Source organism: Kryptolebias marmoratus, linkage group LG19 (genome assembly GCF_001649575.2).
Source record: "Kryptolebias marmoratus isolate JLee-2015 linkage group LG19, ASM164957v2, whole genome shotgun sequence".
Classification (NCBI taxonomy): domain Eukaryota; kingdom Metazoa; phylum Chordata; class Actinopteri; order Cyprinodontiformes; family Rivulidae; genus Kryptolebias; species Kryptolebias marmoratus.
Window position 1 is genome coordinate 11,834,523 of NC_051448.1, and position 26,813 is coordinate 11,861,335.

The window sequence follows — 26,813 nt, forward strand, 5'->3', positions numbered from 1 at the left end:
TGTGATCAGGTAACTGATCAGTCTGTGCTACCAGTTTGTTGGCCGTTAAATCCAACTTCCAGTAACACAGTCTCATCTTTGTCTGAAATCCATCAGAAAATTAAACATTTTTAACATTTTTTCAGTTATCGAGGGGAAAAAAACAAAGTGCAGTTCTCTACACCTCTTACCTGTTACTATGTTACAAGTCAAAGAAATTAGATGTTCAGAAAAAAGATTGATGTTAACACTGAGAATTAAAAGTCAAGGCTTAGTTTTGAAAGAAAAACTTTAGTAAAGATTAAACTAAATTACAGCTTCTGCTTTTTTTAAGAGAAAAAAATTGTACAGTAACTACAGTTAAAAATCCAACATACTGGACTCATTTTTATGTTCACTCTAATTCTATTAGTTTAAAATAGGATATGTTATGTTTAGTGTAGTTATTAGTATATGTAGTATTGATATATGCCAAAACTCAGATTATTGTTACCAAAATCTCAGGGTTCATTTTATTTTGTTGTGTTGATTTATGACTTGACTGTATTTCAATCTTCAAGTGGATTTTGTGGCTTTGGACACATTATTTAGTAGGAAAAGAGGCAAAAAGTGATCTTCAGATTGTAAAGGTTGCAGACATCTGATCTAAAAGAATCCAGCAGTGATTAAAACGAGAAAGAAAGTGAGAAACACATTGATTAGGCGGTAAACAGAAGAAAACTGTGTAAGGAAATCAGCAAAGAGAAAATTAAAATAGCTAAATTTGAAGAAAACCAATTATATAGTGGACTAAAGCAGCAAAACTAAACAAAATAGGATTCAGTAGGATAGGAATAACTCCCAAATTTCCTTGACTTATTTCATGACAGTGGTTCTGGCAGCCAGAAATACTGAGTAAAACTGACCAATGTTCTCAGTTAAAAGAGTAATCAGCTGTAAAAACAAAAACATGTGGAGAATGTGCAATAACCATCTGTGCTTTATGTGGTGATAATACATTAGGGTGAGAAGACATGAAGGACATTCAGTCTTATGAGGCTTTAAGAATAAAAAAAAATGTTCCAATACATTTATATCTCCTGAATGAAAACTTCAGCACCTTCAAGGTCTTAACTGGGAACTGTTTTGTGTTGTTTGTTTTTTTACAGTTTCTTAGCACGAAGCTTAATCAAGGATGAAGAAGTAACCAAAAGCTTTACCAAATGACTCAGCTTTTACTCTTGTTCACTGAAATCAAGCTGAGCAAGTCAAATAAAATGTTAATAAAAAATAAAGTGTTAACCCAAGTAGACCTCCAAACAAGTCATTTGCAAAGAGTAATTGTTATTTTACAAAAAACAATCCATAAAATGTACTTTTGGCGGTTTTGTCTGTTTGGAACAATTCAGTTCAGTTCATATTTTTGCCTTTCCTTTAAACCAACCCTGTCGGCCTTATTTGTGCATGTTTCTGTGACTCATTGAGTGTTTATTTAGTCTAATGATTGCTCAGAGAGGTATGCAAATATTTGAATGTCTGGAGTGGCATCATGACAGGCAGCTTGAAATCTTATTGTCAGATTGTGTGCAGAAGGAGAAAAAGGAATCAGCTCTGTCACACAGAGTAAATCTCAAACGAGAGTGAGCTTTTTTCTCTGTACTTTCCGGATTTACTCGGTGCTTTCATGCAGGCAGATACTCAGTAGGCATCTTTCCAGCTGCTGTGTGTGTATATACAGACTCATGAGGCCAGTCATTATATAGAATATGACAAGTCATTTATTTTAGACTGCCGGTGTAGAATATGAAGACGTTTTAGGAAGTTTGGATCATTAAAACAGAATATGCAACTTGGCCTTGCATCAAAGTCTATGATCGCAAGAAATCAGAGACTGTATTTAGTTCTTGGTCCATCTTCAAAAAGGAGATCAGGAGATTTTCTCTGAGAATTCACTTCAGATTTACTGCAGCCACTTGGTGTTAATTGATGTGCTGCATTGAACCACTACATCAGTCTTACTGTCAGTCTAGTCCTAAAGGATGCTTCTCTGTGTTATTGTATTTGTGCAGTCTCAGATATTCACACTTCGGGGTTCTTTGTAGGCTTTGTTTTTGTTTGTTTCAATGAGAGAGTTAATGAAAAAAAAACAACGTCTACTTTACTACAAGTTACTTTCTTTCAGCTCCAAGGAAAGGACAGTTCCAAACGCTTCACTCTTTTGATTAGGCTTTGCTCGATCTGTCATTGTTCCTTCATGGCGCCAGCAGATTATTTACTGGTAAAACTTGTCCGCCACCATATGGGCTCCTGAGCAACAATCAGCAGAATAAGGCTTTGATCAACTGGAAAGAAGAACATGAAACCCAAAACTAATTGTTTTCTTCTTAATTTTATTTTGTATCATCATTTATTTGGCTACAAAATACAGAGTCAGTGCACAGGGAATTAGTTTTAACTTTAGGGGATTTTAGTCTTGACCAAAGTCTGATTTCCTCTCAGTATTTCAGTCTGCAAATGAAACAGGTCATTTAGTATTCATGACAATGTAATTGGCTGCTAACAGGCTATCCAACATTTTTTGAAACGGCTAATTAGAGACCGATAAAGTGTTCTACACTGCCTAATGAATTAATATTGTGCTGATAAGGGTTGTAATATTTGATAGTGACAACCTATTCTGACTGGCTTTTAAGGGTCAGACGTGCCGAAGCATTAACTGCTGCGAATACTGAAAGCACTGAGTCCAGTAACCTGCCCCACATATTGATCACATACACACTTATTGCTCTTAAATGTTTTGATTTATGTAAACAGGAAAGTGAAGCACAACATCTTACTGCTAATCCTGCTGCTGTGTGTTTACAGTGTGGGTATATGTTATAGGGACATAATAAATGGTTGCAGTCATGAAAATGGATTTGGTTAGGACACATTTTTATTGCTGAAGAAATTACCATCACATGGCTCTTGTTAAAAGCAATCAATCTTAATTTAAATGTTTGGGTCTTTTGTGTTTACATATGTCAGAGAAGCGTTAATAAGATTTACTGACTCTCTGAATTAAATCTACAACCTAACGAAAGCTCATCTTAGCTCTAAAACATGAAACCAATGGAAGTTGGGTGCTGTGTTGCACTGAGACAAAGTTAAAAAGAAGTACAGTATCTATGAATTTATTGCACTCTGTAATCACTTTCTATTTTAAGATGAGCTATGTTCTTAGATGTAATTGCATTCTTGATTAGGAGCCATCCAGTTCAAAGGCCAGATAAAATGCTGTAGTTCTGCAGCAGACGATCTTGTCTCATAACCTGTGCGTCATGATCCATGGTGAGACGGGAGGTGAAGGACCCAAACGCAGGACAAGGAGCGGTCAGGCAGAAAGTGCAATCAGTGTCGTTTATTGTCAAAACCAAAGCAAAGAGAGAGAGGGGGGGGGGGGGTTATGATCTGGCAAAAAGCAAAGGAAACAAAGTGATTTATACACTAGAGGAAAAGCAAGTGTGCTGATTGGAAGCAATGGTCTGGTGTGCAGAGAAAAGGAGATCAGGAAGAGAAGCCAGCAAAACTGTTTAACACAAAGCAGGAGTCAAACCAAAACCAAGATCAGTACAAAGATTTGAATTTACAAACTCAAATCCTACAGATTACAGACTCATTATGGATGAACATGAAATAATTACTAGCAGATAGTTCATAGTTATAATAGTTATTAGCGAAAAGTGATTATCTCTTAACTTTCAAGAGGCCTTAAATTTAAAAGAGCAAACCGAAATTGAGCATATAGAGTAGTGTTACTGCAAAACTGATGAAATGTACTGTGTGATGTCATTTCCAGTTTTCTTGCTCTACTTCTGCCCTGACTGCCTGAGTTCCATTTGTTTATTTTGTTTATATCAGTTTAACTTTCATGAACATTTGGTTTACTGGATTACCTGCACTGTCTGCACCACTTGGTTTTGTTTTATTCATAAGTAAACTGCATAATGAACTTTGTTTGCCTCACTCAAAATAAAAACAAATGTTGAGGAATACTGAAGAATCTGGGATTAGGTATACAAATTTACTTGAAATGGCAAATATTGAGAACATGTGTAATGTTTTGTTTATTTAAGAGATTTTGTTACAGAATTCTGGCTGAAACCAAAGCATTGTGTGAGCAAAATACAACTAATTTACTGTAATACACATTAATTCACTTTCCAAGAACTGTGTGTCTTATATAGCATAAGGGTGAAGAATTTCAAATAATTTTAAATGCCATTTTAATTTCTAGCTAACTTATTTTTGTGTTTCTAGGCCACATTAATTGATTTTATGCCGAGTTGGGCAATGCAGTGATGTATGAGCAGAGTAAAGAGCAAAGGGACTGAGTTCACATCCTTGAGGGACCCCTGGGCTCAGTGTGATGGTGTGACGTCTTACTGCCAACCCATACAGTCTGCAACCTTTCTGACAGAAAGTCCAAAAATCCAGGTGCACAATGAGGTTTTCAGTCTGAGTAGGGAGCTTTTCTGCAGCTGCTGTGAGATGATTGTGTCAAAGGCCGAGGAAAAATTGGACATGATCATGGAATAGCTGTTTTTTTCCCCCTTCAGCTGGGATAAGACTGGGCAGCATGACAAGGCAGAGGTTAGCACTGTCGCTTCACACCGAGAAAGTCCTGGGTTTGAAACTGTGTGGGGTCTGGAGAAAATGAGAGGCTGGCTTTAATGAGTCACTCAAAACATTTTCTTTATAACAGACGTCGGCACCACATGCTGGCAGTCATTTAGGCAGGTTACAGTTTTCTTAGGCACACGGTTGATGGTTGTTTATAGCTTTTAGTGAAGGAAAGAAACTGTAATTGACTAGAAAGAAGGTTTATATTTCATGTCAGAAAATATAATAGTCAGAAAATTACAAGAAAGACACACATGAGGATAAAATGCAGCATCTTTTCTACAAGCAGTTAAAAGAATTGACACATACAATAGAGCTCCATTGTACTGTCATTTTGTTTATTTCTCTGTTTGGGAATCTAAGTTAGAATGCACAATAAATGCTATTCTACACGCCAACAGTCTGCATGCAACTTCATTTAGTAAACAAATAAAATGTGTTGTATTTTTTTGTTTTTTACATGTGAAAGATGAAAAACAGATTACACTATTATCCAGAAATAATGAGCAGTTTGAGCAAAAAAAAAAAAAAAAAAAGAGGAAAAAAGTACGACTGTAGATTTAAAAGATTAGTTCTGGGCTCATGTTCTTTCTGTCCTAATTAGCAATCTACTTACAGCAACCACAATGTGTTATCATGGTCAAACAGTAAATTAACACTAGTTGCACTTGTCTATAACAGTTAAACAAAGTATCTAACGGCACATGCCAATATCAAAAACACTGCGCATTTAAAATCACAAACACAGGCCTCCCAGAGATGATGAGTTATATTGTGGGGTTTGTATTGCAGTAATATATAAAGCACCTGCCAAAGACATCAGTGTTTACTGTACCATGGGTTAACATAAGCCATGTCCTATTAACCCTAAAGTGTATCAGTTTGCATGAGTGTATTTTTAACAGTTTCGAGTTTCGAGTTTGAATGCTTAGGATGGTGTGTTTTCCCTTTACAGATACTCATGCATGTGCGCCCTCTGTCAACGCTTTTTTGTTGATGGTACCACACGCAAAACTCCCATTTCCTCTATGTGTCTTTGTGTTTCACTCATCGGCAACAGGCATTAGAAAAATCTATTTGGAGACGAAGGAGTTTCGGTTCAGCCTTCTTCTTCTCAAACTTCAATGATGTTTATGGATGGTACAGAGGGATGAAACTGAAATGGACAAGAAAAATGAAAATAACTATTAGAGTCTTACTTTTTTTGTGTCATACAAATGTCTTCGTTATTGAAGAAAAGTGTATTGCTTGTTTTCGTATTCAGTGAAGCTGTTTTTATTTTTGGGAATTTGTTTTATATGTGTTTTGTTTTTGTTTTTGTTTGTTTCAAAAAGCTGGAAAAGTTTGATTCCAGAAAATGGTGGGTGGGTTCACCTGAAGTGATCATGATGTGACCTCCAGGGAATTCTCAGAGATAATTCCCACGTACTCTCCCTACAGGCTAAAGATGTTTTAACCTGTAGGAAGCTTTATTTTCAAGGCTTGCTCCTAGGGGTGAAAATAAAGCTTGACATGAAAGATATTTTATAAATATACTAGCAGTGTAAATATACAAGTAAGTGTTGCTTATATTATATAACTGCCTGCCATACATGCACGTCTAGTCTCTCTCTCTGCTGGAGTTATTTTGAATCAAACAGGCAGCTATTTTCATCTGAGCCAGCCATGCTTTGTTTACTGTACAATGACTGAAAGATATCTTTCTTTGCCTCTTTTCTGTTGTGGCTGTTAGCAAGATGCAGGTAAATAAAATGTGGGTCTGCTCTGGGAGCGATGATCATCTGTGAATGACGTATTCATCATCAGTTCACCGTATCTGTCTGAAACATCTGTACCAGAGTATCATGGTACAAATACATGTACCATTTCACCCCTGCTTGCTACTTTTAAGGAAGTTTCAAGGAGAATTAAATTGAATTTGCAAAAATATATTGGTACGGTCAGTCCTAAAAAGAAAGTCATATGTTTAAAAGAGTAAAGGGAAGTTTTGCCACAACAAGCAGTAAACCAAATGACTATTAGGATGATAACTACTAGGGTCCTGAAGTTGATTTTTTCATTACCTAAAAAGAAATTCTTCCAGGTAACAAATTCCGACTGCATTTTTCATTCAGGCTCACCTTGCTCCGTAGAAGTCCTCCACTGTGGTGCTCTGGCGTGCTCCTCTCTGACAGTTGCTTGACCTTCTCCTTATTGTTGCTGGAGTCGTTGTCCTTTATGATGTCATACTGCCGACAGAATAGGGCTATAACAGCTGCCGGCCACATGTGAAATAAACACACACACAACAGACAGAGCTGTCAATCATACAACGCTACTTCCTGCACCCGGGCATCCTGAAATGCCATGTATGGGTAATAGACTTTTGCCCCCCACGGAGCGGAGTGGCTGATCTGAAAGCGCTGAAGATGATAGAGTTTGCTTTGTTGCACTTTGCAATCAGTCAGATTCAGCTCTGCCTCTAGCCTGTGCAAGTACTGTAAATTCACGGCAAAACTTCCTGGCATCGGGGAGGTTATAAATTTCAACAAAAAGGCTGCCATTAGCTTTTCAGAAATGGATCTGTAGTTCTGGTAATGAGATCTGCGCTGCCGAGCCGTGGGGAGTTTTCATTTGACTGACAGATTATTATCTATCCTTTATGTTCGTGTTCTCCCAAGATGCAGCTGGAATGATGGTGCTGTCTAATTAGCAGAGATGTTGCTGATTTATATTTAAAATAATTTTATTGAACCCCGGCAGTTTGAGTTAAAGTGTTTTTCTTTCTTTTAATTTTATTTAAATTAAGGTTCCAAAGAAGAAAAATCTACTCTTGTGAGGACAATTTATCACAGTTTGGTGATTTCTGTTAGAAAGAGACAATTTTATAACTGGTTTAACTGGGAATTTGGTTTCCAGTTTGTTTAGCTGCAGTCTGCATTTTAGTCCACATTTAAAATATTTGTACTACTCTTTGAATCACCGCTTTGTTTCCACATCTGTTTGACTTCATGTGAAAGAGAAATATTATACTTTATAAAGTTTTAGTTCCTTTAGATTTTAAAACAAATAAAGAACTTACTGTATATTTGATTACATTTAAGTGTAGCTACCAAAATGTTTGCTCAGTTACATCTGAAACATTCAGAATATTAAATAACAGGTATTCTGTATTTCACGCTACATTTAGCATTTCACAGACTAAATAATTACTAAGAAACTGCAAGAAAATGAACATTAATGTAAGCTGGAAACAGGATACTTAATGAGACTCATTACAGCCAGTAAACAGGGGAGTGATATCAGTAGTACTACAGTATTCAGAATCTGTTGACATTTTATGTTATGAGTACATTTTCACTGAAATATTCCCATTTCATACAGACTTTTAAGTGCATTGTTGCTATTTTTACTGAGCTAAAAGATGTGAATCGTTTTTCCAGAACCGCTCCTTTTTTTTTCTCAGCTTAGAACAAATCACTATCCAAAAGTTAATTTACTATAAAAGATGAGATTGCTGCATATTAAAGTCAATGGCTAATTATTTGTGTAATTTATTTATTTTTTTAAAGAAAACAGCACAGATAGGGGGTAACGGGATAATTTTCTGAAATGAACAAATGAAATGGATTAGAAAAGGATAATTTCCAACCTTTGTGACTAGACCCCCCCTGGAGTGACACAGTTCTTTCACTCCCACTCACAGCCTCTGCACGCGTTGCTTTGGTTTCTCTCATTAGTATTATTTAACGTCTCACTCTGCCTCTCGTGGGTGGGAAGCCCTTGCGCCTGGCAGCCTGTCAGATCTGCCACATCTCATTGTGCCTCAACACTTCATTAATCAGCACACCTCTACTGAGAAGCAGAAGCTCTTGGTTTGACGGAGAGAAAAGCACCGCCGTGAAAGGGCGTACAGAGAATATCTTCAAAAAAATACAGGTTTATTTTTCAAATCTCACTCGTGTTTTTTTTCTTCTCCTCTGAACAAATACTCCACACATCTGTTTTTTTTTCTCTAATGATAACAGGTTTATTGATTGATAACAATGTACTGATCTGACTGCAGGACTGCGGTGTGAAACCTTTGTGAGGTTCACATTGTTATTTTTCATGTACCTGCTATTACTGACAATGGTTGTGAATATCCTCCAAGAGAAACAGAATTTTTTTATATAATTTGCCATGGTTTGTAATACTATTTGTTTACAACTACATGAGGTGAAACTTTGAATCCTATAAGACAAAAATACATTTTATTATCTGTTAATATCAATGTTTCCTTCTTGTTTGTTTAAGATGAAGAGTTATGCCCTTGGTACAGAGATGACAGATGCAGGGATTCCTGTAGCAACACATTTCTGGTGGTAAGACTGTAAATAATAAGACGTCTCTACTCTGTCTTTGCAGAAATCTTCTCACCAGCAAGGATAGAAACACTCTTGTCTTGTAACACCAACAAAAATGAACTGGTAAAAAGACTATGCACAAAAGTTAAGCAGAATTTTGTTCAGAAATAAACGATGTAATGGGAAAGTGCAAGCAATAACAACAGTGTTATGCAGCGGTTTTAAACCACCTCTAATTTCTGTGTATTTTGTTTCCAAGCTTCCAAACCTTCTTCTAATCTTTTAACTCTCCCGTGGCCTTTGGGTCAAACTGACCCCAAGTTACAAGGATTTACCTCTCTTATTTTTTAAATTTTTGGTTATTTTTATCTGCATCAGACTAATAGTTCTTGGGCAAATGTTACATCTGTGTTACTCAAAGGCCCCACTCACTTAATATAATAACAGAACAGAGTCAGAAATTCAATTATAGACATCTCAAATGACAAAAAGCTTCTGTATTTAATGAAATTACTTTAGAAATTAGGTTTGGCGGGGCTTTTAAGTTGTTTTCATGCTTGTTGGTTTGTATTTTGTTCCTAAACAAATAGCGCCACACATCCACCGTACAAACATACCTGCCCACATGACCAGGACCACCACAATTATGATCATCTCTCCTGTCTGTAGATGCCTGGATTTATCCAGGCCCTGCATGGTGGGGTCATCTACAGGAGAGAGGGGGCAAACAGGACAGCTGTATGAGAAAATGCAAAACACTCCTGAACTTTGATCACTGAATAAAAAGTCTTGAATATTTTGTCCTTGCATCCTTATTTACATGCAATAGACATTGCATGGGGTTAAGTAAAGTGGAAAAGAAGAACTTTGACTGATTCAAGATGAAACGTAAACTCACAGTGACCGTATAAATGAGGAAAAAATTGATACTGTCTTTATAGCTTAGGACTGTCATTAGTATTAGCTGTCAGAAAATGTTGTGAGCTTTACCACATTTCTTTCTTGTAAAATTAATTTTCTTTTAAGTGGATTACCAAGGGGCCTATTTCCACTCTCCTAACTATCTCTTAACTCGCCTGGATGGACCTCTTCCAGAGCGCCACTCTTCCTAATTGGCTCTTTTAGCGAATCAGCCTGTCAAGTAACTGGCCTTGAGTGCCAGTCTGTCAGCAATCCAGCAGTTAACAGAGTGTGTTCAATTGTGCTGCCACAACTCTTCAGTGGTATGGCTCGAGGATAGAAGGAATGAGTCAGGGTTCATCAAAAAGTGAGCATATTTGATGCTTATTACCATAGACGTTTGTGGGATTATGCTGAAACTGCCAGGATTTTTTAAATGAAAATTCAGACAGAGATAAAAAGAAAGGAGCCGGCAGCAAGAGATCAAAGTCAGAGGGAATTTGTGCATTTAAAATTTCAGGAATACAGTCATGGGAAAAGAAGAAAATCCACCCTTGTTCAGTTTTTGGGGTTTACTTATCAGGATGTAATAAAAATAATAATAAAAGAAATGAAATCTAACCTCAAATGTTGAAAAAGACAGAAAATTTCCACCCTGTCATTATTTATTCAACAAAAAAAATTTAAAAGAATTTAAGAGAGAAAGTAGCAGCCAAGTGCTTCTTACTATCATCAGTGTAAAAGCAGGGCTTTTGGTAGTTTGCTGCTCTTAACACAATGCCAGGAAGGAAAGACATCAGCAATGATCTCAGAGAAGCATATGCTGCTGCACAACGATCTGGGAAGTCTTATAAGATTATTTTCAAACCTTTTGGACTCAATCATTTTACAAAGTGAAAGCTTATTCACACATGGAAAATATTTAAGACAGCTGCCAAACTTCCCAGTAAATTCACCCTGAGGTCAGAGTTTGCAATGATAGAACCAAGTTAGAAAATTTTTGCCAAAATGCACAGGGGCATGTTTGATGAAAGCCAGACACAAACCATCAGCACAAACACCTCATATCATTTGTCAAGCACAGGGGTGGAGGGCTGATGATTTGGGCTTTTTGTAGCCAGAGACAACTTGCAATCATTGAGTCGACCATGAATTCCTTTGTATACTAAAGTATTCAGGAGTCAAATGTGAGGCCATCTGTCCAACAGCTGAGGCTTGGCCCAAACTGGTTCATGAAACAGGACAATGATTCCAAACACAGCAGCTAATCTGCAACAGAGTGGCTGAATGAGACAAAAATCTGGGTCTTACATCAGTCCAGTCGAAGAGCAGGCCTCAGTCTGATGGAAATCAGACCCGAATAGAGCTGTGTAGAAACGAATGTCTACAAAACTTAAAGAACTGAAGTAATGTTGTAAAACAAGAGTGGGTCAAAATTTTCAACAACCACATGAGAGTCTGATGAAGTCTTATAGAAAACAAGTTTTTGCTGCTGAATGAGGTTCTACAAGCTGCCAAATCCATCTTGCCTTCTTTTTTTGTTTATTAATTAACAGCACGGAGGCAGCGTTTTTTGATGTTGCTGATTTGACAACAAATCGTTTTTACTCTTTAAACTTGTGTCTATTAAATGAAGGTTTGATGACAAATTCTTCTTCTTTCCAGTTTCAAACTTTCCAGCCATGTAAAAAGAGAGAGAAAAAAGAAAAAGATTCTTTTCATGTGAATAACTCGTCATTTAGATGCTGCACAAAGAGCTCTGCACAGAAATCAGAGTGAAGATTCCACTGAAATGTCAGATCAGATCTGAGGTCAGCGTGTGACAGCTGTTTCATCAGGCTGTTATCCAGTTTATTACTCCCACATGTCCTATGGCTACCTGAACCCACTCACTAATTATTATCCACTAGCTGCTTCTTATGTAATAGTTTTCATCCTTTTAGAATCTAAAATATGAGTTTATCTTTTCCAAGTGATGAGTTAACCAACAAACTAACGGAGACATGAGCTTTTGAAGGGACTCTACGTTTTCTAAAGTGGAACCTAATCCTGTTGTTTGATAACTTGTATGAACCTATAATTCACACAAGTACGCAGGAATTATATTCTTTATGAGACATTACATCTTTTAATCTTGTACCATGCAGTTACAGCTTCACCCCCAGCTACTTACCACTAATGAGCAGAAAGGTAAAAATAACTGATCTGGATACTCTCTTAAGGGTAATAATATGGATTTGTATTGCAATACAGTATATTTCATAACCCAGACTGAAAAAACACATTTCTAGATGACCTGGTTAGGACAATTTCTGTTTTTTTTCCTATATATTTGATGTTGGCACCACGTTATTTTGCTGTGTTTCTCTTTGCCTGAGCAGAACGAGTGAACTGTTGTGCATCAAAGTGTTTGCGCTGAGATAATAACTCGATCGTCCTTCTGCTCTCCACTAATCCCACAATGATGATGGTGACTCTGAAATGTGTCAGGAAACCGTGGAACGACACTCCAGGGATTCAGTTCTGGTGTCACAACGATGCTTCATCTTATTAATTCTTTCATTAGCTTTCTCTCAGACAAAAGGGTTGTGTTTATTTTTAGGTTTTGTTACAATATGAAACATCTTAAACTCATGACTGAACATCAAAACAGACACAAATCAAATGTGGTCTGTGTAAATATGCTTTTATATTCATGAGTATAGCGTACTATACATCATTACAATAATACCGTGTATCAGATAAACTTTAAACACTCTCAGCTACTACCACACCAAAATTCAGCTCAGATTCTGTAAAACTGACAGATCTGTAGCTGTTTATTTTTTAAAAGGTTGGTTGTTTCAACCATCTTGAATGGGGTCAACTCTAAAAGTTAGTTAGTGTCATATCCAGTGATTACATCCCGAGAGTTTTTATTAAAATTCATTAAAATTCAAGCAGTGGTTTATGAGATATTTTGCTAACAAACAGAAAAACACACATGCAAATCAGTCAAATGGGCCTGAAATATATAGTAGATTTGCAACAAGTAGAAGCAAGTAACATGTCATTCGTTTGGGATTAAAATTTTTAAACATTAAAACACATTTTCTAAATTCACCAAGCACCCAAAACGGTTCAAATTAGCCATTCTTCTTACAGACTAATAATCATGCCAGACACACAATGGTCACTTTATTACAAGAATAAAGTTTATTATGTAGTAGACAAATAGCATTTAAATAAAGGAATAAAATATTTTTTTTTTGCTATAAATCCTCATTTTGCTTTAATTGGCTGCAACATAAACTCATCCTCTGAGTTTCTAAAAACCTTTTATTTTGCAAATGTACTGTTCAGCTATACACATGTGCAGTGATTTCTAGAGATAAAAATCGTAAACTGTTTTCTCATCTCCCCTGTACCCATAGTGAATGAACAGATGTGCTTGAGCCTCAGACTGGTACGCTTTAATCTTTTTTGCTTTACTTGCGCAGGTTGGCTGATGGATTAAACCACTCTAGGCCAGAACAGCACAGCATTCTTCTCTCCTGAAAGGCAGCCATAACACACATTGATGAAGTTTATGGATTAAAACCTTTCCATGGAACTACATAAATGGCAAAGCTCTTTTGGAATGATCGAGCATATCGATTCCTGAGAAATAAAATGTCCACACTTTCTTATTTGGACGTAAATTGTAAAGAGTGGCCATTTTACCTAGAGGTACTTTCTGTAAAATAAATGGATTCTGGATATGCACAAAGTGTAGAAGAAGAAAAAAATTGATTTCTGGGCATCATCGTCTTGGCAGTTGGGAACGTTCATTATACTTTTTACAAAAAAAATCAATTAACTTTTATTGGAAGCACTTGGCTAAGACAGCTTCTTTGAAATGGTTTTTGTAACACTAGAGCCAGAGAGATCAAAAAGGCTTTCAGGGGAACGAAAGGCAGCAGGATGTCTCACCACGAACGTCACTCTGAAACGACAAACATGAAAGCTGATGATCGCCCGCCCTTTGAAAGCCTGGCAATATTAAACTTGCCAGTGGATCTGTATGTATTTATTTGTCTGCATGTTTGGAAAAAAATGTCATAAAACAGAGGATGAATTTGAAAAACAAAACATTCAGACAGTGATGTGCTTCTACACCTGATTGTTTGGAATCAACCCAATTTAAGTTAGCTGCCATAGCTAATCAACTGTAGCAAACACAAAAATTACAAGAACTCAGTCAATTTTACAGAAACTGAGTCAAGATTTGGTGTGGTAGTAGCTGAGAGTCATTCCCAACACATACCATGAGCTCTAACAGATTGTTGAAATCTCTGTTTAAAAAATGTGGTGTGTCAAGCAGTGGGAATGCTAGTTTTTTATTGAAAATACGGTTCATATTTAAAATATTTATCTTTTCTTCAGATGTTCCACTATTTAGAGCCGAGGTTTCCTAACAGGACTTTTAAAAAAGTATATACCGTATACAGTATATGTCCTCTGAGAGTTTCTGCTTGACCTAAAAGAATGAACATAAAAGCTCAATTTCTGTAGTCAGTGACATGAAATGACTGCCAAGCATTTGCTACAATTTTCTTCTTCACTGGTTGTGATTAGGTGCCCCCTTTGGGTCTTTTGATAAACTGTAAGTCACTTTACATGATTACAGTGAACTGCTTTCCAACACAGCTTTAAAGCCTCTGCAGCAGACAGTTTGTTTCTATTCTGTAAAAGTGGCTGAAGGTTCGGTGAAAATGGATGACTTAGCAGTACAAGGTATGCAAACTCACTCTTACTGGTGGCTGTCATGTCTTACTTTAAGAGACTGCTGCTAAAGTTAAACAGTGGAGAAAATGTAAAGATGAATGGATAATTTCATGGTTTGTTTCTGTTGGCCAAAAATACATGTGAGTTTTAAAAACAACAATAAATGCTGGACAAACAGCAGCACTTTCCCTATATGTCCTGCTTCATATTGCCTGGTATGTGGTTAAATGGTCATTTGTAAGTACTGTCAGGACTATATCACAGCAAAACAGTGATTGCCTCCCTAAACACAATATTATCTCCCCATGGTCATATATTATTAAATTTTCCCCAGTCTTTTTCTCTTTTTAAATTACAGTTTGGACTTGTAATGATGATAAAACTTCATGCTACCACTGAGTTGGAACTAAACTAAATGTATTACTTGCTTTCTGCAGCATCACTGTTTTTTTATATTGAATTAAACCATGGTTTTTGCAATCTGCAGCTCTTTGGTCCCTCTGCAGTGCCTCTTAGAAGCTTTGACCAAAAATAACATGAAAGCAAACTTTATTGATTTTTATACCCCCAACAGAAAAGACTAGCTTCAGCAGTTTTTCTTGTCATTTTTTTTTTTTTTTTTTGCAAATATGTGACTGATGCGACTAATACAATAATACAAGGAGCGAAACATGTTGATCAGGTCATGCTAGTAGTTTGTTAGCTTGTCAGCCATTTTGTTAATCTAACTTAGAAAGCACAAAGTAGAAGTAAATGAAGGTCTCTGTTTTTATTTTTAATTCAATAAGTCTTATTCACATCAAACTGGCCTAGTTTTTTTATATTCTCTTCAACTATATGCTTTATTATTTCAAAGTGGAATCTCTAACTATTTTTTTTCCACAAATAAAAAGAGGACTCCCATAGGCCTGCATAGTTCAGTGTTTTGATTTTTATCAAAAGGGATATAAACTAAAATGTGTTTTTTTCTCCTTTACATGAATATGGTATTTTCTTTTGTCCTGGAATGTAAAAACACCAATAAATATTAAAACATGTGTAGTATAATGTAATAAGCAATAGTGTGTGTGGGGGGGAGGGGGGTGTCACCATTCACACTGGCCAGAAAAGGCCTCCCAACGAATAATCAATAATCACAATTGTAGCACATTTTAATGATTAAAGGGGCAGAAATGGCTCTTTTGTTGTAAAGGTTTCAGGTTGAGGTGTATACTCCTTTTCGAAAAGACTGGAAAAACACTAAAAAAGCACATTTATAAACAGTAGATTTGACTTTTTTATGTGCAGCGTAGTTTTGTGGTGTTACGCTGGCTGTAGATATGAATGTCCGTGACTTCCAGTGGGCTCACGAATGATTAGGAATGAGTGAGCAGAGCCACTGTCGCAGAAACTGCAAACAAAATGTGATTTAGTTGTGTAATCTCTGGTTATGTTTTTGCAGATCCTTAAAGCACATTCCACTGTTTTGTGTATACATTTTTTAAACAATATATGGGCTACAACAGTAGAGGTTATTATAGAATAAGGTGTCTTTTTGTATTTTATCAGCTTTTATCTCAGACTCCATTTGTCTATAAACTGTACATCTATGTTATGTGTGGGACACTGTTCATGTTTGTGGTTCAAAAATAATTTTGTCAACAGCGTTAAAGCTGGAAATGCTATTACAGTGTGCCAAACATAAACCGAGCAGCTGAGTAATACGTTTCCATAGAGTTACGTAGGAAAACTGGATGAGATTGAACGAGTCAGCAGAGCTGGCATGAGATTTATGAAAACCTGACAATGATTGGTTGAAAGAAAAAAAAACCTCCAGGAAATGATGCTCATCTACTGAATGGCCTGTTTTCATGACCCAGCTGGGTGACTTAAGGGGGGGCTACAAATCCTGATTATTGTAGCATAATAAATCTTTCCAGGATTCAACACTGGCCATGAGTCTAACTTTATTAAGATATATTTATGGCTTTAACTAAAATTCATTTAATTTAACTTGAAGAAACGTTACCTGGACACACAGAGTGTATGATATCAGTGTCTGTATTAGTTTAATGGATGGTGTGCAGGGTTTTTTCTTTCCTCTGCACAGTCTTTTTAGCTTATTAAGTGAAATCCAATCTGACTCAGCTAAAGACGAGCATTTATGATCCCCTTACATCAGCATTTTCAGTTTTCACCACAGACTGTAATATCACAGATAAAATACATTTAAGGGGCCATTCAGATTTTCTGAAGTGGGGTTTTGTGGAAAAGTAAGGAACAATTAATATTTTACCTAGCTCATTCAATGACCTCAGTTAGGAGACATAGAGGTTAAGTCTTTGACTGACAAGCTAATAGTTCAAGCCCAAGTGGATTGCTGCTGTAATAAAACAGTCCTAGTTCCAAATTCTAGTTCCTAGACCTTTTCACTACCATCATGTTTGCAATGTACTGTTATTCCAGCAAAAATATTATGATATTTCTGCAGGACGTGCCCTAGACCGCAGTGGAAGTGCTACAAGTAGCTGCTACTGCCTTTATTTGCACTTGCTAAAACCCATTCAACCATCTGTACATCTATTGCTTATCCGTGGCTCCTTCTCCTTCCCCAGAGTCTCTTCTCAGGGGCAAATAACCAAAGAATTTTGTGTAAATAATCGTTCAATGCAAAACTGACAGCAACAAAAAAGTTTATTAAAAAAGTGTTTCTTGAGACCAGAGTTGTTATCAGACCACAGCAATCCTTTTTCTCGGACTAGCTGTTAGCTCATCAATCTGGTCAGAAATAAATGGTAACCCTTCACAATAGGAGCCCTTTTATAGAGCATTTATTAATGCTTTCTAAATATTTTATTTATAAGTTTGTAAACACTTTATAAAGCAATACTAATCATTTACAACAGTTATAAAACACTGTTCATAGCCTGAAGCAGGCTCATTATTTGGCACAATGAAGTGCTGTACTTTTATTTATTCAGGTAAATGTAATTTATTGATGGTTACGTGGCTTAGCTTTTTTTTACTAAATAACTTAATTTGCCAAAGCAAACTTAGCATCTGAAAATGCTAGTGGTGCTTACATGCAGAAAACTTATTGACAAACGATATTTAAAATCTAAATTATAAAGAAATGAACAAATGTTTAAGCACTTGAACTTGCCAAAGAGTGAGCCTGCTTCAGTGTATGAACAGTGTTTTATAAATTAACATTACTGCTTTACAAATTGTTTACAAACTCTTAAATAACCTGTTTACAAGACATTAATAAATTCTTTATAAAAGCATCCTTATTGTGAAGTGGTACCAGTCAGTTAAACTCTGTAAACTGAGGTCATTCAAAGAGCTACAACATGTAAGATATTAATTATTCAGAACCTTTCCATAGAACTTTACATCAAAATGTCAGCTGCCATGTCTTTATCTTAAAACTGGACATATTTGGCTCATGGCTTAATTGTTATGAACTAATGCAAAGAAGATTAGCACAATACTTTTCCTTAGAAAGTGTAATCCTCTTAACAACTCATGACAAAAAAAGAAAGAGATTTTTCTTCCATTTTGCTGAAAGAAATCTGAGAGCTGCTGAACCTGTTTTGTATTGGTCACGGTTTTCATATTTCCGTCAGTCCATGAGCTGAGCCAGTACCCTGAATTTAAAGTGTTTCAGACCCTGCAGAGAATCACCATGGCTGATGTAACGTTGCATAAATTCAGAGACGCTCGCTGCACTTGAGGCGTCTGTCAATAATATATCGTGGTGTCTGGGAACAAAAATAAAGCCAAAAGAAACACGCTGAGCGCTACCCCGTCACCATCCATCCTCCCTCCCAAGGTGAGCCTGTGAGAGGGAGGCTCTCATGAACTCTCACTCGTCAGTACTTGCCTTTAATGTGTCTCATTTTCAGTGTCAGGGTGCATTTAAAAAAGAATGAGGAGTGAAAAGAGGCTTCAGTGTAACAGCAAGAAAACTGTCTGTAATGGTTCTCTCCTGTCTGTACACTGGGATTCATGCTGACTGAAAAGCAAAGGATGGCATTATATAACTGGTTTAAAAACAGCTGCTGCATCCACCTTTTCTACTGAACTTCACTTCGGCACAACCAGCAAACAAAAGCTTTATTTTTTGGTTCGTAACAGTCAGTGCTTCTTTTCGTTTTCTGTAAATGTCTTGCAAAGTATTTAGCAGTTTAAATCCTTCTCTATAAAGGTGCAAACATCAAGAATCTGACTTGTTCTCCTCCTGAGATGTAACATAAAAACCAATGTCTGTCTCAACGCTTTTAAACAAGACATATTACACTATATATATTATATTTGTATTTGTCTTATTCAGTATTAAAGATGAAGCTGATTTTTGTTGGTTAGGGGTCATCTGAACACTGCCTCTGCGCAGAAACACAACTTCATGTTAGTGTTAGCTTTAGAACAAAACACTTCATAAAGGTTACCCTTTTGTGCTCAAATGTGATAGCAGATTTGAAAAAAGTAGAAAACTAGAACATTTCATCTTTCTTTCACATGCCATATCACCCACTGTCATGAAAAGCAGGTGATTTAGTCTGTGTCTGTATGAGTGTGTGGCCATGTATTTGATACATTGTGGGGACAATTTTCCTAACATATACTACATTGTGAGGACCAACTGCTCCTTGTGGGGACCGAAGCCTGGTCCTCACGAGGAGAAATTATGTTTTTGGGTTAGGGGTTAGGTTTAGGACTAAGGTGTGAATTGAGTTTAGGTTTGGTTTAGGGTTAGCTATGTACTGATAATGGTTAGGGTTAGGGTAAGGGTCAGGGTTAGGCTGTAGTTAGGGTGTAGAAATGAATGTTTTATGTTTTATCGGCGTCTTGGATGTAGGGTTACGTCCGTTTAGAATTTGGTTCTTTTTGCCGTCATTGTAACCAGATTTTTCGACATAACCATTCCCACATGTCTCAGAGCTGCATACCTTGGTTGGAGCTGTTGGACGAGAACCGGTCCGTTTTCTTCAGTGTGCGAAAGTGGACTTTCTGGCTGGCCTGACTCTCTCCATAGAGGCCAATGAACTGGACCTGGATGATGTAGTCCGTATCTTCCTCCAGATCCCAAAGGACACAAGAATGGCTGGTGGTGTTGACCTCCCTAATGAATCGCTGCATGTGTCCATCCTGCCTCTGAGCATAGGAAAGGGACAGAGAGCGACAGAATACATTTAACTACCCAGGACCTCCAGCAGTGATCAGTGCTGAGGGCATAAAAGCGATCAGGGTGACCACACAAAAATGCTACAGCCCAGTGACAAAAGGTATTGTCTTTTCTTGGAAATGGCATTGCGCCGCCTCGTTAATTGTGACAGGGCAATGTTAAAATCAATAAAGCGTCACTGTCCAAAGTTGCAAAAAAGGCTCTGAAACAATCTGACACAATGCCAATCTGAGACAGAACTGACCAACTAGAAAATATCCAAAGCTCTGGAAAAAAAACACGCTGGCCACTTTATTGTGTTAACAGTTTTGGACTTTCCATCGTATGGAGTCTTGACGAGGAATTGAGAGGTTGTGGAGTCAACGCGGCGATTAATTTAGATGGCAAACACTTTGTGCGAGGAGCTCTGAAAAGCTCAGACGCTGCGTTTGACCTTTCACAAGGTTGTCGGAGCAATCGAGGCACAAAGCTGTGAGATCTCTTCCTCCCATCACAGCCATATATCTCCTCGCTGCACGCTCTCCTCTGCACTTACAGCGTCATTCGCCCAGATGTCTCCTTTTATTAGGCTTTCAAGGCTTTGCTTGAATGAGGGTTCTGTCAAAAAGCGTTTGCACGTCTCTAAACGGTGTAATGACTAAACCTTTAAGGAAATGACAAGAAAAGTTTAGGTGCAGCTGCCTAAGATGCTGAAGAACCTTGAATAAAGAGTCAAGCTGAATAGAAAACAAATTTTAATCACTGCATAATGTTCTGAAGCAAAACAAATGAATAAACTGCTGTATTTTTGTGTTGCATCATAATATTTTAAGCCTTTTACAGCAGTTTGCCTGTTTTACAAACTTATAAGCATCCGTGCTGCAACCTTTTCTTTTCTCTTGACATATTGGCATTTTTTTCTGACTCCAGGCTTTGATAAGCTTGTGTTTATGTTTTTTAAAAGCCTTAAGGTGTTGATCTATTGAGACACCTCCACGTCATTTTATAAAATTAATATACTGACCATAGAAATCACAACATTATAGAAAACAGATCATAATAAACCTCCTCATTTTGCTTGTGGGCTTGTTGGCCTGCCAATAGGCTCAATATTAAACTGCAAATAAATTAAAAGGAAAGAAACAGAAATGAATTTACTTTAGAAGTGAAAGCATTACCTGTTGTGAGATGGAGAAGCCAATTACGATGTCCCCCTCTGGAACCTCCCAGGACACCGTTGCTGAGTCGGCTCGCAGATGCATGACGGAGACGTTTACAGGAGTTGGTGTCCGGTCTGGAGAGGAGGAGGAAAACATGAAGACAGAGATTGGTTAAAGTAAGCAGAAGAACCAAATATCAAAAAGGATTTAGAAGGTGTGAACTATTTGCTGTAACTCTGTTTTAAGGGAAAGGATCTGTGAAAAAAACACAGAAGAGTAAATGAGTTGCAAAAAACTTTATCTCAGTGATTTCACAGATGGGATTTCATGGTGTCTTGGTTAGTATGTCCAGTTTTTCAGGTTTTCATTCTCTGCACTTCGTTTATCAGCGCGTTTGGTTTATTTCTGCCAGTAGTTTTCTGTTCCTAGTCATCTATGTTTCTGTTACAAGCTCAGCCTGGCAGTTTGGTTTGTTTTTGTTCCCTCAGCCCCTTCGTCTCGCCTGCCACACACCTGCTGTTAATTTATAATCATCCCAGCCGTTCCCATTTACTAATCATTCCACCCAGTACTCACAATTCTGTTTGTTGTTTGTTTGTTTGTTTGTGTTTTTTCATATTCACAGTGTCATATCCTCAAGCGTAACTTCCCCTGCTCAGTATTTGTTTTGCTTCTATTTAATAAATTAGAAATTTCTGGCTCAAACCTACCTGCCTGTCACCTGCTGGGTCCTCGTCACCAACCAGCCAACATTGTTGCAGAAGAAACTGTAAGTATCTGAGAAATGGTTCAAACACTGTTGCTATTTTTCTCCACAGCTGTGAAGGAAATATTCTTTATGGAAGCATTGATATTTGGGCTACAATCTGCACAAAAATAAAGTAATACAAGTCTTGTATAAGATATATTACAAAGGATCTATAAAACATTATGAACCTGACAAGCAGCCTTTTTTTAAAGTTTTTCTCAATAAGAAATGAAAATTTCAGACATAAATAATAAAAAAGGCTTTAGAGGGCTGTGTTAAACCTCATGGAGGATAGTTTTTGAATCTGTTGGGTTGTGTTGTTAGTGAAACAGGTGATGTCTGTTTCTGCCACCTGTAATTGTTGCCATATGTGTCTGCTTTCTGCCATCAACATCAGTTTTATTATTACTATTATTTAGTATCTACGGCTATCATCATAATTACTGTTCTTTCCAGATTAATTCTTGTATTGTCAGAGGCACAAACTCCGTCCTGCATAATATCAGGCATACTCGGATCCAAACTCAATGAAAATCAGATCATTAGCTCCCTGATTGTGGCTCAGTGGTAGCTTAATGTCGAGCTTGGACATATTTTTTTCTTTCCTGTGCTGCACTATGTAGCTGCTCTCTGTAATTTAGTTTCACAGCTGGCTGCAACCTGATGCTGCTCTTTTTTTTCTTCTGGTGAAGAGTTGAAGCATTAGTCTCTTTAATTGTGTTGTATCTGTGGAACGTTTAAGCTGTCAAAATTATGAATGTTTTTTTGTTGTTATTGTTGTTGGCTTGTTTGTGTGTGTTAGTGGTTTTGTGTATTAAACCTATAAGGGTAAACTGGAGTTATTTTACTTTATGATGAACCTACAGAATTTAAAGTCACAGATTTGCATTCATGCTTGCTTTTATCCTTCAAAGATCCTTCAGTTTTAACCCGACACGTTGACCTTTGATATTTACTTTCTGCGTTCTGACAGTCCCTTCCCTGCTTTCCTCACTCTGCACCCCTCTTTCACATTTTCATCGCAGGCAGACCTGCTTGTCACGAAGTAGGAAGAAAAGGCCTGGACAGCAAATAGGGAAGAGGGAACAGAAGGGTGATGGCTCTAACAGAGGAGTCTGCGCGGGTCAGACAGGCAGGCCAGATGGGATCAGCTGAACCTGAAGGCCATTTCGCCAGGGCTTTTGTTGTTACTGTACGTCTAATAACATTTGTGTTGTCACAGAAAGTGGCAGACACTGTGAGGAGAAGCTCAGGGGAGGAGAAATGTCAGATAAGGGGCAAATATCACCTTTTTTCCACGAATGGGCATCAATGACCATGAGACATTGAACACAACTTGACCTGTTTTGCCTAATAAATTATAGATGCTTTAAATTATTAGCAGTCCCATGTTTAAAAACCTTTTTTTTAGCATTTTATAAACCTAACTGTTGTGAAGTGGATCTTAATCCCTTAAAATCTTTCAGTTCACATATTTACTAATCAATAAGATGAGATTTGATTTGCAAGAACAATATTAACTTCAACTTGCAAGCTTAGGAAAGGAAGATTAAAGACGACATGAAATCTCGAGCTCTGACAAATGATTTGAGTCTCACTCATCATGTTTGTCCTAACTTCCTACAAGTTTCTCTCCCTATGCAAACAATGGATTTTTTACATTTCTGATATATTTAGAGCAAAAATTGACAATGAAGGAAGTTTTAAATCCCTCCGGTTAGACACGATTATCAGTGTCCTTTGCTAATACGGGTTGCAGAAAGTTGGGTTCAGACACAAGCACAGCGCTCAGTTCTGCAGGCTCCAGACGTGCTCAGAGATTGGTTGTGAAGGAGAATGAAGGACTTGAACAAAGTGACCTGCGAAATCCTTAGAATGGGATAAAAACCATGAGAGGAAATTGATATTGTGTAAAGTTGAGGGGGATAAAAGTGGGCTTTGTGGTAACACTGGTCGTGTTGGTCTGATTTTGTCCGTTTAATGAGAAGATACTACGTGCACGGAGCTGAGTTAATGTGGTAAAACAGATGTGGAAAGGCTCGAAGTGAAAGTTTTATCTCATGTTGGATGGCCTTGAACTTTGCAGGGAATGAGACGCTTTCTTTTAAATTGCAAAGTCTCTTTCCTTGCTCTTACTCGTGACATAGTTTTGACTATTGAGAAGAAAATAATTTACATTTCCCCTCCTTGCTCTTGGTTTTGCTCCTGCTTTGCATCTAAGGCGTCTCCTCTTCAATATTTCTGGATTTTAGGGTCATATCCCAGACATTAATCAGAAGCTCTGCCATATAAACAACTTTCCTGTTAGCTAAGTTCTGCATCCTAACAAACGTTTAAAATTGCCACAACTAAAAGCAGGCATTCCTTCAGGAGCTTAACATTTAAATGATGGCAGAAAATTGATTCCAAAATCAGTGATTTGAAATTACTGGAGTCTTCAGATGTCTTTTAATCAGCTAAAAACATTGTTCATTGTCTATGTACTCAATGCATTATGTTTACATTTTACTAACTTGTCTTGTTGTTCATCATATTTGGCATGTCTTATGTCTTGTCATTACAAAAAGTCTGAAAAGCGGATTTTTAAAAATCCCATTAGTAAGTTTGCCATCAGGAGAACACTAAAAACAAATATGTGGTGGGAATGCAAGGTCATTTGCTTTATGTCTGTTCTCCAGAAACAACAAACAAAATACTGGTGGAATAACATTTTCACATTAGTGTTACTAAAACAGAACTATTAGGTTTGATGAATTAACCCTTTGTGTTGAGAAAGTCAAATGTTTTCATCTTAAACTCCTTCTCTTATTTATAAAACACAGTGGTGGTAGTATTATGGTTTGCAGCTAATTTTCTTCATCTAGTTTTTGGTCATTTCTGTTGAAGCAATCATTCTATTAAAAATGTTAAAAAGTACATCCTAATCTAGTGAGGAGAGAACTCATTTAACAAGACAACAAGCATATGAACAGAAATAGTTGGAACAATTAAATACTGATTTAGAATCTTCACTGTTGAAGTTTAAGTGTTTTTGTTTTTGTGCAGAAAAATATCCTTTCCTTCCTACTCATTAAGAATTAGTGTAAACTTTTAATGTCATTCGCTGTTGCTCTGCAAGGATCCTTTGCTGAAAGTAAAGTAATTCTCGTACAACTCATCCGTTTTATTGTTGGATTTTCATCAACCAGTTCAACGTGCCTTTATTATATGTTTAATTTTTCATGAAGTGACTTTCTGCTTCGTTGGGAATTCCATACTTTTTGCAGCAGCAGGATTGCCTTTACAAAGACTGGCATCATAAGACGGTGCTGGGTTCAGTGTGGCTGCATTTGTTTCCATTGTAAATAAACAAACTCAATCTATCCATCCATCAGGACTCCTACTAATATCCCCCCTCCACAGGAACAGCTGTAACATTTATTTAATATAGGACACATTCATTTTTCTTAGAGCTCGTTGTCTTTGAGGTAATGAGGGTCACAGTGTGACACGCATGGGTATGAATGCAATCAGTATCAATGATGCATCGCCTGCAGGTCTTTTGCTGTTGATAGAGGCAGTAACGGGTCAGAAATCATCACTAATGTTTACAATAAATGCATTTTCCTTTATGATGCTGTCTCCATAATGACTTGTAGCACATATACATTTTCAACTTTAAGAACTTACTGATCTTATTTAGTGTAAACCTTGAGAATATCTTGAGAATTATAAATTTGGTAATAAAACTAATAAAAAAAAGAGTAGGGAACCAGAATATGTTTCACAATTTGGATAATTCAAGTTTTTTTCTTCATTTCAGTTTTTTTTCCACCTTCAGTTTATTCCATGTTCTTGTCAACAGGAACAGTTGTTGTTTCAGAAACTTGGATGTTTTTCTGCCACCGACTGAGCCCCACGCCACACATCATGTCGCGTTAGATTTGAAATTAAGCAGCAATCTGTCACAGAGGACGAGAAGTGTGTTGGTGCAAATAAATGGTAAGACTCTCCTGGGATGTGGGCGCACTGCCAGGCGGATGAATCACAACATATAGCCAAAGCTCTGAACGTTAGTGCACACGGACAAATTGTAAAAGCTGCTGGATCACCGATCGGCTGTGAAACCTTGTGGAAACGAGCCCAGACCAACTTAATCAGACTTCATCAGAGTCAGGTATAATGTAGAGGTTAGAAAAGAAGATGATACAGCCTTATGGCTGTATCATCTTCTTTTCTAACCTCTACATTTGCTGGCGAAGCACAGTTGCCTGTTAGTTTCTTGGCTGCGAGTCTGTTCATGTCGAGACTGACTGGAAGTGTATTTATCATGACACAATAAAGTTTAGATTTATCACAACAGGATGGCATCAGCAGCTTTATGTCAAAGACTGCTGTGGAGAAAAAGAACAAACTGTTTAAACAGACATTTTAAATAATGCTTCATTGGAATATTTGAAATTATATTATATGTTCGATGAACTACAATCATAATTTAATCAGTAAAATGTCATCACATTTTATTATTTCCAGGAATCATCTCGGTGTTGGATTTTTTTTTGTTTGTTTGTTTGTTTGTTTTATTTTATGGGTTCCTAGAAGTATTGAAGGCCTATAGGATTACTTGAAGAATGAATATCACCCACTGCCTTTTATGCCAGAGTTTTAAACTGAGTTACATTTATTTTTTTTAAAATTACAGTTATAGTCTTTTTGGTCAAATCTTCGCAAAAAATAAAAATATAAAAACATGGGCTGTGAGACCTCAAGATGCTGAGATCTCATGTGATCTGTTGGCACTTAGAGTATGTTTTGGAGATGACTCTCAGCTACTACCACACCAAATTTGAGCTCAACTGCAGTACAATTACCTGAGTTACTGTCATTTTTATATGTGCGGCTCAGTGGCGGCTCCAGATATTTTTTTCTGCAGGTGCTAAGGGGGTGCTAAGCATTTTATTGAGGGTGCTAATGAAGGATTATTTGTTCTTACAGTTCTCAACACACACAGACGCAAGCACAAACATATATAATCATATATATATGGTATATTAATGAAGAACAGAATGAAATATACATATGTATCTGTGATAGGCCGATATCTCTGCCTAAACCTCTATCACAGAAATAAAGAAGCTTCCCACAACATGAACATGTAGCAGTGCACTGATCTCACCTAAGTAAAGCAC

The 26,813-nt window shown here is 37.0% G+C and overlaps 1 protein-coding gene across 1 annotated transcript in view; it reads right to left on the minus strand.

Annotated features, from left to right (window-relative positions):
* Nucleotides 1-3,399: 3,399 nt before the first annotated feature.
* Nucleotides 3,400-26,813, minus strand: part of fndc4a (fibronectin type III domain containing 4a) — a 28,681-nt gene continuing 5,267 nt past the window's right edge. Inside the window, exons 2-6 of the mRNA XM_017427259.3 lie at nt 20,916-21,031; nt 19,523-19,727; nt 9,563-9,652; nt 6,741-6,874; nt 3,400-5,776 (exon numbers count right to left, since the gene is read on the minus strand). Of these exons, the coding sequence (XP_017282748.1) occupies nt 5,735-5,776; nt 6,741-6,874; nt 9,563-9,652; nt 19,523-19,727; nt 20,916-21,031 (587 nt within the window). The 3' untranslated portion in view covers nt 3,400-5,734. The remainder of the gene's footprint in view (nt 5,777-6,740; nt 6,875-9,562; nt 9,653-19,522; nt 19,728-20,915; nt 21,032-26,813) is intronic.